General features: G+C 39.0%; 2 protein-coding genes across 2 annotated transcripts in view; one reads left to right on the plus strand and one right to left on the minus strand.

Annotated features, from left to right (window-relative positions):
• The window catches only part of scarb2b (scavenger receptor class B, member 2b), a 36,967-nt gene extending 34,925 nt beyond the window's left edge, over positions 1–2,042 (minus strand). The window contains exon 1 of the mRNA XM_058415188.1: positions 1,560–2,042. Within this exon, the coding sequence (XP_058271171.1) occupies positions 1,560–1,685 (126 nt within the window). The 5' untranslated portion in view covers positions 1,686–2,042. The remainder of the gene's footprint in view (positions 1–1,559) is intronic.
• A 10,066-nt stretch (positions 2,043–12,108) lies between these two features.
• LOC131369129 (liver-expressed antimicrobial peptide 2) lies at positions 12,109–15,723 on the plus strand. The gene is made up of 3 exons (XM_058415591.1): positions 12,109–12,252; positions 13,362–13,504; positions 15,316–15,723. Exons 1-3 carry the CDS (start codon positions 12,187–12,189, stop codon positions 15,356–15,358), a joined length of 252 nt encoding a protein of 83 aa, XP_058271574.1. The 5' UTR covers positions 12,109–12,186; the 3' UTR covers positions 15,359–15,723.
• Positions 15,724–15,818: the final 95 nt, after the last annotated feature.

The following is a 15,818-nucleotide window of genomic DNA, read 5'->3' on the forward strand; positions in this document are numbered from 1 at the left end:
AGTAGTAGATCAGTGGTTAAGATGTTGGATTAATGGTCAGAAGGTTGTGAGATAAAATCCCAGGACCTCCAAGCTGCCACTGCTGGGTCCTTGAGCAAGGCACTTAACCCTTTTGTATAAATTCAATAGATGTAAGATACTCTGGATAAGGGTGTCTGCCAAATGACATGAATGTGTTAAAAAATATCATTCACAGCAGCTGGTTCTTGCTAATTAAAGAATTTTATCTCAACAACCATTGCCCAGTGCACCTGCAAGGGCAGGGCTCTGGGCAACTGGCTATTTTGATAAGTTATCAGAATGGCCCCTCTGTTTGCTCTTATTTGGAATAAATAAGTCAATTTATTACACATAATTGGTATTGGGGTGATTTTTCTCTTTCAGCTATAGAATAAGATCTTCTTAGTGAGGAAAAATTGTAACACTATCTTACTTATGGTATCATTTTCAGGTTAAGGACCAGGCTCAAGTGCGCAGCACTGGCAACACAGGGATTTGAGCTCATGACCTTCTGCTCACTAGGCCAGCATCCTACCCAATGAGCTACAACCACTTACAGTCAAAACCTAAAAGTTCTGAAAAACCCCAAAGCATTATTACCATAATCACTGCCATATTTAACATGCAGTCAAAATATAATGCGATCTGCTAGAAAAGCAGACAAGACCCCATCATTGTGAAAATGCCAAGAAATGCCACGATTGTGCAAGACCTTCGTTAACGTTGGTTTTAAGACAATAAAATGTAGATTTTGTTCTACACTGCATAACGTACATTTTTTGTATAGTTTTGTATTACTTTTATTCTAAAATGAAGAAATCATAGAAAATCTGTATGAGTGTCCGAAATGTATTACTGCTACTGTACACCAAAGACCAATAAAATGGGGGTAACAGAATTTACATTTCTGGCATTTTAGCAGATAGCCTTATCCAGATCGACTTATTGACTTTATACAACTGTACAATAAAAGGTTAAGGGCCTTGCTCAGGGGTTCAGCAGTGGCAGCTGCTGATCAGTTGGACAACACCTTAACCACTAAACTACCACATACCACAGTTTGGCTTTCACTGCTGGGAAAACCTTGCAGAAACCCATAACCGAGTGCTTCGGCGAAGTTGAGAACACTTAACCACCCAAAAAAAACCCCACAAAGTTGATTTTCAAGAGTGTGTGAAAGATATGTAGCTATGCAGTTTAAACAGTCTATAGTAAAGGCACCTGTATGATGTTCCGTATAAAAACTGTACCTGTGGCCAGTAAGTGAAGAAATGTGACACTGCTGTGTGCCTTCTGAGAAATCAATGATTACAGCAAACAATAAAAAAACCCCTTTAAAGAACTGGCCAAAGGGCTAATTTAACATTGTATTCCATTTACTGCAGGACTTTTTTATTGGTTCATTTTATTTGTCACTGCATCACAGAGGAATACACCAAGCCACATGAAAGAACTGCAACCATTTCAGCCTAAAACCTCTGATCGTCTCAGTGTCTCAAACAAAAGATCACAAAGAGGATGCCGGCGTGTTTGGTAAAATGATGTTTGTAAGAACTTACCCCCTTCAGCTTCTGCTCTATTCGTGTCCGCAAATCTCCCGCCATGAGGATGCCAATGCCTGCTATGAGCATGAGCGCTCCGATTAATAGGGTGGCATAGATTAGACAGATCTTGCACTTCATCATCCAAAAAATCGGAAGAACTCAAGAACCTGAAAAATGAAAGACCTAACTAAAGCTGAAGAAATCTGAAGCTATAAACTCAAAAAAGCATAGCAGAGCTCTGAATAGCCTTAAAAACAAGTCTACTAAACTCAAAAATCCACTACACTGAGTCTGAAACCATGTGATATCTCAAGTTCACTTTTTTTGGTTCCTCCTCAGCAAAAAAAAAAAAAGTATTCAGGGAAACTGTTCAGAGAAGATCTTCCACAAAGTGAGACAACAGTTCGAGAAAGACAAAGAGTTTAATCTCAAACTTTAAGTCAGGGACAGTTCAGAAGTTTGTGCGACTTCAGAAGCGTGCTATCTAAAAGCACAGCGTGCTCAGACGTTCCTATGAATGAGTGGTGTGGGCTTGAGGGAGGACCTAAACTGAGCTGGGTTGCCAGATTGAAGAGATCAGTGGTATTGTAAGATTAAGATTTGAAGATTATAAGTTGTAAACCGTTTTCATCAGATTCAGATCAGACTTGATTGAACATGATTGCATGGATTGCTTCCTTCACAGCTTTACTCTTCAAGACTGATTTAATTAGTCAGAGATGCTTATTTTGAATAACTGAAGTAGTCAGGGTGCCAGATTGACTGTTTCCAAAAGGGTGAATCAGATTAGATTAGATAAGATAGATGATATTAGATTTATAAAAGATCTTAGACAGATATTAGATTTAATAAAGAATGGTTAAAATGATAACTAAGAACCTTATTACGCATATATAACAATGTATTAAATATTAAAAATATTTAGATAAAATATAATACATGATGTTAAACATCAAGGTTGTAGGCAAAACTCAAGAAAAGCATAGAAAACAGCCCAATTCTTTATTAAAACCATGAAAGCACGACACTGAGGTTAATTTATACTTACTAATTGTAATGCAGACTGCCATTTTTCTGTACAAATACTTTTCTTTAACACCTTAAAACGTATGATTTATCATTAAAATTGTACGGATTCTTTGCATGATTAAGATGTTAGCTTCGTAAAATCAAGACAGGCTGTATATATGGAATAGATTTGCCATGCATTACATTCACCCTTCTAACCGGGATTATAGGTTAAGAATCTATTTAAAGTTATGATTTCATAGTGAGATGTCAACCTTTGAACAGCCACTCATTAGGTCAACATTAAATCTATTGTTTAAAAAAAAAAGGAAAAATGAACGAAGTCTAACTTATTATAGGTTTAAGGGCGGTGCTCTCGTGGGGTTGTGTGATTTAACCTTTAAAAAAGGGCAATCTGGCAACACTGAGAGTGGGAGGAGACTGGGTGAAATGCCTGTGTGTATTTGGAGCAGCTCTACAAGGTCACACCACACTCAGCTGGACTGTATTCGCCATGCCCCCAAACACCCCCCCCCCACCACCTCCCTCTCTCACACACACACACACACTCACCCCACTCTCTCACACCCTCCGGCCACAGACACTTGGGTAATAATATCATTCAAGAACTTGATACACAATACAATGATTTCCCACAAAGCTGCTAATTCAGATTTAACACTTCGAGTTCTGATCTGATGTCGGACTTGGTGAATAAGTTAAAGTAACTCTTACAATAGTTCTTTGTTTCCAGGCCCTTTTTTTTGGTAACAAGCTAGTATAATGTTGCTGCATTTCACTTCAAATAAAAATACATCGTAGGGAAAGATCTGAACACTACGCTCACCTCTAACCCTAACGTTTATACATTCTTAAATGGATAATATCATAAATTTATAAGTATAAGACTCTGCTGCAACTGCAATTATACACCCCCCCCACCCAAACACACACACACAAAGCTTTCCCTGTGTCTGAAAATGTGGAAAAATTTCATGAGACAGTGCAAGGCCACAGAGAACAAAAGAACAAATCTGACCTTCACCCTGGCTTGAATGTAATTCTCAGAAGAAAGACACAGGAGAATAAGAGAGAGAGAGAGAGAGAGAGAGAGAGAGAAGTAACTAGCTAATGGAACATCTGTAAAGGGTGTGATATGTTTGCATTAAACATAAAACAGTGAGAGAGTTGGAGGAGAGAGAGAGAGAGAGAGAGAGAGAGAGGGAGAGAGCGAGAGAGAGGGAGAGAAAGATACACAGCCACTATACTGTGCAAACACACAAAGAGTGTAAACAAAGTGTAATGTGTTCATTAAGTAATCTAAACATTCCACCTACTGGTACTGACATCTTACGTGTGACATTTACTCTCTCTCTCTCTCTCTCTCTCTCTCACACACACACACACACACACATAGAAGTTAGTCAGCTACGGGGTGTTGAGTTTCAAATCAGTTACCACTGTGTGTGTGTGTGTGTGAAAGAGAGAGAGAGAGAGAGAGAGAGAGGGAGAGAGAGAGAGAGAGAGAGAGAGAGAGAGTAAATGTCACACGTAAGATGTCGGAACCAGCAGGTGCTGTCAAAATAGTTCCTCTGACATGTAGTCAAAAAAGACATGTAGTGAAATGCTTTTTGAGGGTCATAAAAAATGGAGCTCATTCCAGCCTTGTGTAGGTCTACAATCTTGTCCCTGACATCTATGGACAGCTCTTTGGTCTTGGCCATGATGGAGAGTTTGGAATCTGATTGATTGCTTCCTTCTGTGGACAGGGTGTCTTTCATACAGGTAACAAGCTGAGATTAAGAGCACTCCCCGAGAGTGCTCCTACTGTAATCTTAGCTCCTTACCTGTATAAAAAACACCTGGGAGCCAGAAATCTTTCTGAGTGATAGGGGATCAAATACTTATTTCACTCATTAAAATGGAAATCAATGTATAACTTTTCTGAAATGCAATTTTCTGGATTTTTTTGTTGTTATTCTGCCTCTCACTGTTCAAATACACCTACCATTAAAATTACAGACTGATCATTTCTTTGTCAGTGGGCAAACGTACAAAATCAGCAGGGGATCAAATCATTTTTTCCCTCACTGTAGAACGTCCTTATAAGTTGTAGCATTACAATTTCCCTTCACTGGAACTAAGAGGTTAAAACTTGTATCCAGTATGGCAATGCTCCTGTGCACATACACTACCGGTCAAAAGTTTTAGAACACCCCAATTTTTCCAGTTTTTTTTTATTGAACATTATTCAGTTTAATCTCTCATTGCACTCTGAAATGAAAGCATAGTACAAATAAGCAATTGGAGTTAAAAAAGAAATCATGGAATCAATTTATAGACCAAAATGTATTCTAAACTTTTGACACATCAAAGTAGCCACCTTTGGCAGATATAACAGCTGAACACACTCGTGCCATTCTTTCTACAACAGAAATCAAATATTCTTCAGAAAGTTCTTCCCAAATCTGTTGCAGAAGTTCCCATAAATGTGTGGCACTTGTAGGTTGCTTTGCTTTCACTCTTCTGTCCAGTTCATCCCAAACCAGCTCCATGGGGTTTAAGTCTGGAGACTGTCCTGGCCTCTCCATGTTTTCAAGCTTACCATCTTGTTCTTTTTTCCTGAGGTAGTTCTGGCATAGCTTGGACTTATGTTTTGGGTCATTATCTTGCTGTAGGATGAACCCCTGGCCAACTAGGCGCATACCAGAAGGTATTGCATGGCGCTGCAGAATGCTGTGGTAGCCGTTTTGGTTCAAGGTGCCTCTCACTCTGTACAAGTCACTGACCCTGGAACTAGCAAAACAGCCCCAGACCATCACACTTCCTCCTCCATGTTTGACAGTTGATGCCACACACTGTGGAACCATCCTTTCGCCCACTTGAAGGCGTACAAAGATCCTGCATGATGAACTGAAGATTTCAAATTTTGATTCATCAGTCCATAATACCTTCTTCCAGTCTTCGGTAGTCCAATGGCGGTGTTTCATGGCCCAGGCAAGCCTCTTTGTCTTATTCTGACGTCTTAGCAGTGGCTTTCTTGCTGCAACTCGTCCTGTCAAACCTGCAGCTCGAAGTCTTCTCTGAACAGTTGAAACTGAGACTTGCTTACTACGACCACTATTAAGCTGTGCTTGAAGCTGTTTTCCTGTGAGCTGCCTATCACACAAGCTGTTATCTCACAGAAACTTGTCCTCTGATTCAGTTGTGGCTTTGGGTCTGCCAGACCTCTTCCTGTCAGAGTTTGCCCCAGTTCCTGAGTGCCTTTTGATGGTGAAGGAAACTGTACTCACTGACACCTTGACTTTCTTTACAATTTCTCTGTAGGAAAGACCTACATTTTTAAGTGTTATGATGGTCTGTCTCTCTTCCATTGTTAATTGCCTTTTTCTCGCCATTTTTGTAGCAACACACTACTTTCTGCAGTACAATACTGTTCAACTGATGCTCACGAGGGTATGGTACCACAGTGTGTTCCAACACTGCTTTTATGCAGACAGAGGGGGTTGTAAGTAATCCAGAAATGTTGGAACACCTGTAGGAATTAGTAGCACCAGCTTTCAAGGCTTGATCAACCTCCATTGCTGCAGAACAGCTTTAAATTGTTAACCCATTTTGTGTTCCCTGAAAAAGGCCTTTTTGTATAATTCTGAAATGTACATTATTTTTCAGTTTTGGGTAACCTTACCTTTTTTTTTAACCTCTGGCAGTTCACCACTTACCTTTGTACCATTTCAAGCTATTCATTGGACTTGAACGACTTGAATTGCAATAAATAACTGGAAAAATTGGGGTGTTCTAAAACTTTTGACCGGTAGTGTAGCTCCAGGAAGACACAGGTTGTAAAGGTTGGAGGAGAAATACTTGAGTGTCCTTGACTCTAACTCAACCCCACTGAACACCTTTGGGACGAACTGCTCACCTGGCCTCTGTGACAGGGCGGTGGTTGCTAACCGTATAATCGGGGGTTCAAGCCGCAGCACTGCCAAGCTGTCACCGTTGGACCCTTGAGCAAGGTCCCCAACCCATCCAGGGGTGCTGCATCATGGCTGACCCTGCGCTCTGACTCCAACCCCCAAGGATGGGATATGTGAAGAAAGAATTTCACTATGCAGTAATGTATATGTGACAAATAAAGACAACTTAAGTAAACTGAACCCTTTAGTGAGTCATATGGAAACTGTACAGCCAGCTACATTATTTCTGGATTAAAATCATAATGTAATGCCTGCCCTTACCTTTGTACAACTTTATATATTAATGATTTATAATCACACTATAATCTATAAACAGGATCCCTTTTGAATTTTGAATCTGTTTCCTCTTAAGTTTTCTTCTTCTTATCATCTCAGGCATTTTTTTTTTTTTTTTACCTTACCACTATCACCTTTATCTTGCTCATTAGGGATATAAATCTATATATGGCTTCCTGTAAAGCTCCTTTTTGACAATGTCTATTATGCTGTACAGTATATTGTTAAAAAATGAATTTGAATAGAAGAATTTTGCAGTCATACCAGATTTTGGTGTTAATGATGAAAACAAAAATTCCATGCCAGAGCGAAATGCTATAGAAATCCATTGAAAAAGGTTGAAATGTAATACAAAAACTGCATTGAGGATCATTAGTGACATGCAGAAAACATCTCACATGAAAATGCATTTCATAGTACAAGCAAAGACACTGGCGTGAAATACAATAAAGAAACTGTATTACTTTCATATGACGAAACCATCACACTGAAAAGCAACATTTTTATTCTATTGCTGCTTCATTTATACTTTATATTGTACATTGCTTGATCTCTGCATTGAGATGGTATGGATAATTCTATGGATAATGCTTTGAAAGATTGGAGTGCTACATGTTCATGTCGCAAATGAAAAGCAGAAGCACCGTTGGCACCATTTGTTCCTTGGTGTAATTGTATATATTGTTCTGGCACAGAGTTAATAGCAAGATTCTTATTAATTATAAAGTCTTCTTTCGGCTTTTCCCTTCAGGGGTGGCCACAGCGAATCATCTCTCTCCACCTATCCCTATCTTCTGCATCCTCAACACTAGCTTCATATCCTCATTTATTCCATCCATATACCTCCTCTTTGGCCTTCCTCTTTGCCTCCTGCCTGGCAGCTCCATGTCCAACATTCTCCTACCAATATTCTCACTCTCCCTCCTCTGGACATGTCCAAACCATCTTAATCTGGCCTCTCCCTAACTTCATCCCCCAAACGTCCAACATGAGCCGTCCCTCTGATGTACTCGTTCCTGATCCTGTCCAACCTCGTCACTCCCAAAGAGAACCTCAACAGCTTCATCTCTGCTACCTCCAGCTCTGACTCCTGTCTCTGTCTCAGTGATACTGTCTCTAAACCATACAGCATGGCCGGTCTCACCACTGTCCTGTACACCTTCCCCTTGATTCTCGCTGATATTTTTCCACCACACAGAACTCCCGACACCTTTCTCCACCCAGTCCAACCTGCCTGCACTCGCTTCTTTACCTCCTTCCCACACTCTCCATTACTCTGGACTGTTGACCCCAAGTACTTAAACTCCTGTACCTTCTTCACCTCTTCACCATGTCCTTATTAATTATAAAGTAAAAATTGTAAAACCTCCTGAGCTTTCCATGTACGCAGACAGAAGACACAGTAACACAATGCTGCTATTATAGAAGCAGAAATTACCACGCTGAAGCCGCCCAAAATTGCAAGAGCAGTGCAAATATTTCCCGACTTCAAACCTGCACTTTGCTACAGCTCAAATATGAACCTATTTCCATTGTGTAAAAAAGAAACTGATTTCCAGAGAAATGTTCATACTGTCCACATGCTTAATATATAAGGCAGTGCACACCTCTGGCTCTGATAGCTTTGTAAATGTGACTTAAACACTGAAAAGAAACAGTATTCATAAAGTGCATGCACTCTTGGGCATGTAACATGTACATGGATCAATAGATATACAATGAGTTTTTAATATAATCTGTTTGGGGATATGCAAGATGAAAGGAGTGCTAAATTCTGGCACACATTCTTAGGGTGTGGCGTGAGAGCTGTAAATGACAGGGTAGAGTAAGAAAGTACCAGAATACTGACAAAGTACTGTACTGCATAATCATGCTCTATATACATGTTTTGTTAAAAACTAGAGCTATGAAATGCTGATGTTAAATGTAACTTTAATTCATATACAGTAAAGAGACTTTATTACAGCAATGTGAATGGTATAATATGAAACAGCACACATAAAATAGGTTAAGTGTGTCGGTTAGAAAGACAAAAACAGAACCAAGAGCAAACACCTTGTATACTGATCTGTTTTTGTGTCTGTTCATTATGAATAATGTATTAGTATTCAGTTGCATCCCTTAGGTAGAGATGATCTGGGGTGCCATAACGATCTTACCGCTGTTCATTCTTACCTTTGGATCTTCTCTTACTCAGATTACTCTAATCTAATCTAGATTCTCACAACAACAATAAATACCCTTTTCACCAAAAGAAGCAACCAGGGCATACTGCCAGGTAAACTGCAATAAAACACTGAATCTGAACCATATTAGAAGCACATAAGGGAGAAAGAATCATCACATATTGGATAAGAGACCCCTAAGCACTGGAATTGGAAAAAAAAAATCAATTACACTGACCTGGCATAACCTTATGACCACCTGCCTAATATTGTGTTGGTCCCCTTTTTGCTGCCCTTTCTATCAGAACCAGCATTATCTTCTTCAGCAATTTGAGCAACAGTAGCTCGTTTGTAGGACTGGACCATACGGGCCAGCCTTCGCTCCCTACATACATCAATGAGCCTTGGCCGCCCTTGACCCTGTCGCCGGTTCACCACTGTTCCTTCCTTGGACCACTTTTGATAGATACTGACCACTGCACACCGGGAACACCCCACAAGAGCTGCAGTTTTGGAGATGCTCTGATCCAGTCGTCTAGCCATCACAATTTGGCCCTTCATCAAACTCGCTGAAATCCTTACGCTTGCCCATTTTTCCTGCTTCTAACACATCAACTTTGAGGACAAAATGTTCACTTGCTGCCTAATATATCCCACCCTGATCATTGTACATGGCCAATGCTTTCTGGCCAACTGACATCACTATTATATGTGATTGTTGAAAATCCCATTACAGAGGTATTCCCCCATTTGCTGTTATAATACAGCCACAAAAGCATTAATGAGTCAGGCAGTGAGTTTGGGTGAGGACGCCAGTTCTTCCCAAAGGTGTTCAGTGGGCTTGAGGGCTCTGTGTGAACTACTCAACTTGAGCTTTGGCAAATCATGTCTTCTTGGAGTTTGCTTTTTCGCACTGTTATGCTGGAACAGGTCTGGATCTTTTACATCAAGTAAAGGTAAACTGTAATGCTAGAACATAGAAAGACAATAAAAGGCCAATGAGAATAGGAAAAAAAAGTCCAAAGAGTCAGCTATCACAACACGCTGAGGAAATATCAAAAGCCAAAAACACAATGCATACACCCATAATAAAACACCCAGAGAGAGTAATCAAAAAGAAGGTAGGTCTAAATGTCATGATCATTAACACAGACTGGACACAAAGTATGTCCAAACAAAGGAAGATGAGCATTAACTGCCAAGTAAACAGACAGGGGATGTGGATAACACGGTCAGGACAAAGCCTTCCTTGCAATGTTCCCACAACAGAGACAGCAGCAAAAAGTTCTGACATGGAAAAATTCTTTCCCTACTGGAAGACAGTCAAGGTAGCACAGACGCACCACAAGTTATGGCTTCACTGGTCAAGCTGGTTCCATACTGCTTTGTATAAATTTGAATACATTTTCATAACTTCTAGACCATGTTGTGAGAAACAATGCAGCAGCATGATACACAAGACTGCATGAAATAGCAAGTTTACAAAAGTGTCACGCAAGTGCAAGATACACATTAAATACACATGACAATGATTGTGTTTTTGTGTAGGTAAGCTCTGGGTTTCTTCCCACTCACCAGAAACATGCCAATTAGTGAACTAGCAATGTCAAATCCAGGTAATTGTGGGTATTGGGAAATGTCTTGCTTAGTCTTAGTGGGTTTCAAGGTCTTGAGACTTTTTGTCAAAGAAAAAAATGCAGTTGTATGCTACATTGTCCAGATGGGAGTTTTGCAGGGCCTTGATTGGTCCAGGTAAATGCTGGGATTAATCCAGGTGGGTGAGGGTAGGGGTTTTGATTTAGACAGGTGAGTGAGGGGGATGAGTTGTAATTTGTCCATGTTGGTGTTGGGACATTTCTTGATAACGCCAGGAAAATGCTGGGAAAGGTTGTGATTGGTTCAGGTTGGTGTTGAGGAATGTTGAGTAGTTCATAGAAGCTGTTGCCAAGTCTGGTAGTGAAGAGTCCATGACAAGGGTAGGAGACATCAACCACAAATGATGATGGCCTAACCCTGAAAGGACCTGCTTAAAGCTTCATTTAAATCTGCTTAAATCCCTGAAAAAATCACATCACATACAGCAGGATGCATAATGCAGGCAGAAAAATGGATATTCTTAAGTCAAAATCGGAGAAAACAAAGAGAGTGGTGGAAAAAAAGCAAATACTTTGATCCTGTTGAACTTCTACTGTAGGTCTTAATAGATAACTGATTAATAGCAAACAAATATTTAGAAAAGATAAAAAGCCAAAAACTGCAGCAAATTATACTAAAATATTGGATGCCAGGGAATGAAAGAGGAGTTTATTACAAAGCATACATTTTCTGTATTTTTTCTGTTTAGTAATAGAACTAGACAGATAGATGGACAAACAGACAGACAAACAGATAGATTGACAGACAGAGAGAGAGAGAGACAGAGATCGACAGACAGACAGAAAGACAGAGAGATCAACAGACAGACAGATAGATAGATAGATAGATAGATAGATAGATAGATAGATAGATAGATAGATAGATAGATAGATAGATAGATAGATAGATAGATAGACAGAGAGACAGGTAGATAGATAGTACATTTCTATATGTATAAACATAAAAGAGCTGCAAAGTATTTTGTATTATTTAATAAATAATTAAATTTGAGATACAGTAAAAAAAGAACCCTTACATTTATCGCTTAATGGCTGTTTAACCAAAAGACAGTTTTATTTGACATTTATATTGCTCTGCACTTATAACTCACAAAACTACTACTGAATAATAAACTTTAAGACCAATAATTGAACAATAAACCTTAGGGTTGATAATAACTCAATAATAAACGGAGACTGATATGTATTATTCCACTGAATTATTGTTGGACCTTTACAGTGAAGTTCTCTCATGTTGTTGCAGTTTTAGTCTGACAAACACATCTTGGCGGACACACACACACAAACACACACACACACACACACACATTCTTTTACGATTATATTATTTTTTTAATACCCACTTGATGGCAGCTTCATTGTAGACGTGGCCTCGTCCCGATTCCATTGGTTAAAGTGTTCCTCTTCGCGCCATCGCAGGTGAACATTGCCCTTTGAGATCGTTATCAGAGAGATTATCTGCTCTAATATAAGCGCGGTGCACATAACTCGAACTGTCACTCACTCAATAGCGCGCTCAAAAGTGTGGACAAACGGAAAATTAATACAGCCGCTCTCCAGCATGAGGCCATCAAGGATCACGCTCTTTGCACTTGCTGTGCTTGTGTCTCTAATCTGTGTGCTCCAGGTAGGATACGCATCATACAATATAGTGACAGTCCTCTATTATGAGATGCTTTTATATTACTAATTGAGCCACTTTGACCAGGGTTACACAATATAGGTGAATGAATGAATGAATGAATGAATGAATGAAAGTTTTAATGACTTGCACATTAAATTTTGCTGAAAAAGTAACTGTAACTGGACTAAGATATGTTCAGCTATCAAATGAGTTTTATTCTGAAATAACAAAATCAACTGCAATAGGTACAGTTTCAAAATGATAAATAGCTTTCTAATGAATCATTTAAAATCAATCTAATAACAATAATTTTCAATGTGTAAAAGATTGCTTAGAAATGTAAAGATCTCTCTCTCTCTCTCTCACTCTCACACACGCCCACACACCCTCAATAATTCTTTCATGTAAAGGTGTGACCTGTTGATTAATGCTGATTACATGATTAAACTGATTACATGATTGATTTGCCAACATGCTTAGTCCACTGGAATTACTCATACGATTATCAGTAAATTACCTTTAACACCGTCGTGATCTAGCCGTAATTTTTCACCCCTAGCAGGGTGAGACACTCTTCCATAGATGCTTTTATGTAACACCTTTAATATGTATTATTATACACAGTATTATACATATTTTAATACATGTCAAACAAAACCAGACCTTATTCACATATATAAACTGTCAAACCTCGACCTTTCTCTTTTTCTCCCACTATATATATATATATATATATATATATACCTTAAAAAGTATAATTATTCCTTGCTTACTCAGTGTCCAATTAAACATGTAACTGCATCATCTCTCTCATTCATTTCTGAGGCTCAACCTTTCCTCTCACTCTCGTTAAGATTAGACACGGTAGAATAGAAAAGGAATTTGTATAAGAAAGTGAATGTGCTGACTCAAGACCAGTTTCTTCATCTGTCTATCTCTCTAAAAATCATTTTTGGATATGGCACAGATAGAACTCATCTACTATTTCAAGTTCTGCACTTTAAAATAAAGTAAAGAAATAAAATGAAAGTACTTACCTGCTCACCTTGAGCAAGGATTCCTCACATGATTATCAGTCTAATACCTCTGTCTGTCTGTCTGTCTGTCTGCAGGTAGAGACAGCTCCAGTAGTGGACACCTGGGCATCAGGACTCATACACCGTGCCAAGCGTTCTCTACTTTGGCGCTGGAACACATTGAAGCCGGTTGGTGCAGGATGCAGAGATAATTACGAGTGTGGCACAAATTACTGCAGGTAAAGAATGACACAAAGCTTCTGTTAAACTACTGAATCATTCTTTACAACAGCAGCTCTGACAGGAGTTCCAGTTCCAGCTGCAAGGTTTATATTAATGTGGTCACTTTTAAATGCTATCCAATCAATAGTAGGAATGACTTAGACAGGGAGGATGGGCCCCAAAGACAGCTAAAAATACGTCATTATTGATATATTAGTTTACTGCAAAGAGATGATTGTGTACATTTGTAGGAGTCTCAGCACTTTGTAACAGGATAAGATGATTTTTCTAAGAGAAGCTGAAGAGGGTTATGCAATAACCTTGTGTGTAATGATAAAAAAAAAATACAATAGTTTTAGCGATAAAAAGAAAGAAATGCTTCCTGTTAATTCTTGAACGTTCCTGAAAGTAATTGTCCTGTAACTGCGGTAAAATAACATGTTTACTGAACGTGATGGAGTCATATAATTGCTGAACATTGACCCAATAACGTTCGATAAGCACGTATCAGGATATTAAACTATTAAATGAGTCAGCAGTAGAGAGAAATTAGCGAGATGATTTTAATCTTATCAGCGTCGTTTCAGTCTAGCCATAAGTCACAAGGAAAGAAAAAGCGTGTCCAGGTTTTCTGTTCGGTGTTTTGTTGGGAAGATCTCCACAAAATTGTTTACAGTAACATAAATTCCATGGGAGTCTTCAGTACAGATATTTTTAATGAACTATTAAAACTATATAAACACATATGATAATACGGTATATTGCCTTTTTATTGGTGCCATAAAGTTTTCCTCTTATTCCCGACCATCCAACAGATGCAGCATAACAGGTCCAAATTCTAAAACCTGTTTAAAACCTGTTACACTTGTGATCCAGTCCAAAAAGCCTAATTAAGCCTTACTATAGGAACACAAGGGAATAGAAAGAAAATCAGAACCATATAGCATTCCACTAAAACAATGATAAACCATTAGAAAAAGCTTTCATTTGTACAGATGATACTATGACAGGAAAAGAACTGATGGAAAGTGAACTGAAATCTGTATGCAGGTTTTTGTGAAGAACAGTAAAGGGTACTGTTGATCATGGGTCCATTTCAACTAATGATGTAAATATGGCCCAAGACAATGGAATGATGAATACTGAGAACTGTAAAGTGTTTTCCATTCATCATGCTATATCTATATACACATAAAATAAACCTCAGCACATGACCATGTTAAGATCTATCTAAAAGACAGTGGACCCTTGATCATCACCTCCTGTGTTTCTTCCCCCCCATTCACTTCCCAATTCATTCCGGCTTTGCAGTTACTCTAAAGGTTTTCCACAGTATTTTGGCGCATAGATGTAAGGATTGGCTTATTCAGTCACAAGAGCCTTAGCAAGGTCAAGTGAGGAGGTCTGGGGGGCAGTCAGTGATCCAAAGTGTTCAGTGGGGTTAACTGTGCAGGATACTCAAGTTCTTCTATTCTACTCCACCCTTTGTTCCTGTCTTCATAGAGCTCACGTTGTGCATTGAGCCTCTTAGTTTCAGTGAAGGAAATTGCAAAGCTACAGTATACAAAGGCATCGATGTAACAACAACAAACTTCTAGCCATATAGTGCCCATCAGTCCATTAGGATTCTTGAACCAGTTAAGTTCATTCCAGGCCAATACACAAATAAAGCTGTGTGAAACGACTCGCACAGGAAAATACATGTGATAATATACAGCAGTTTACACCACTGCTATCTAGTTGTGTTGTGATTATTTGACTTTTGTCTGCGTGCATAGTCAGATATCTGCATTACTTACCATGTTTGTTTTCCTGTCTGTTCCTTCAGGAGAAACATCTGCACATTCCAGCCTAAATCCTCTTCTTCCTAATAAAAGCGAATTGCACTTTTCCTGAGTGAAAATGAAAAGAACATCCGGGGGAAGTGAAGGGACGTGTTTTGTACAATAACAACTCTAATGAAAGAAAACTGGAACCAAAAACAGGAAAAATTTTAATCTAATTAAAGCACAGAAGCAGCAGTACTGATCTTTTTTTTAATTTTATATTTAATGAGAAATGTGTGTGTGTGTGTGGGGGGGGGGGGACAAGTGACAAATTAAAGGAAAAACGCTATGATGAAACAATTCTATCAAGATGGGCGTGGTCTCTCAGGATGACTCCGCCCCCACCATGAAGGAAATGCAAGTTCCCAGAATTGATGAAATCAACTGTGCACCAACAGGGAGATGTTGGAGTGACGTATTAAACACCAACTTCAGGACTGTCTTTTTGGAAGAGTGGTGCTCATCACTCCAGTACACTTCCACAGACTTGCTATTCTGGTAACTC

This window comes from Hemibagrus wyckioides, linkage group LG18, assembly GCF_019097595.1.
Source record: "Hemibagrus wyckioides isolate EC202008001 linkage group LG18, SWU_Hwy_1.0, whole genome shotgun sequence".
Classification (NCBI taxonomy): Eukaryota; Metazoa; Chordata; class Actinopteri; order Siluriformes; family Bagridae; genus Hemibagrus; species Hemibagrus wyckioides.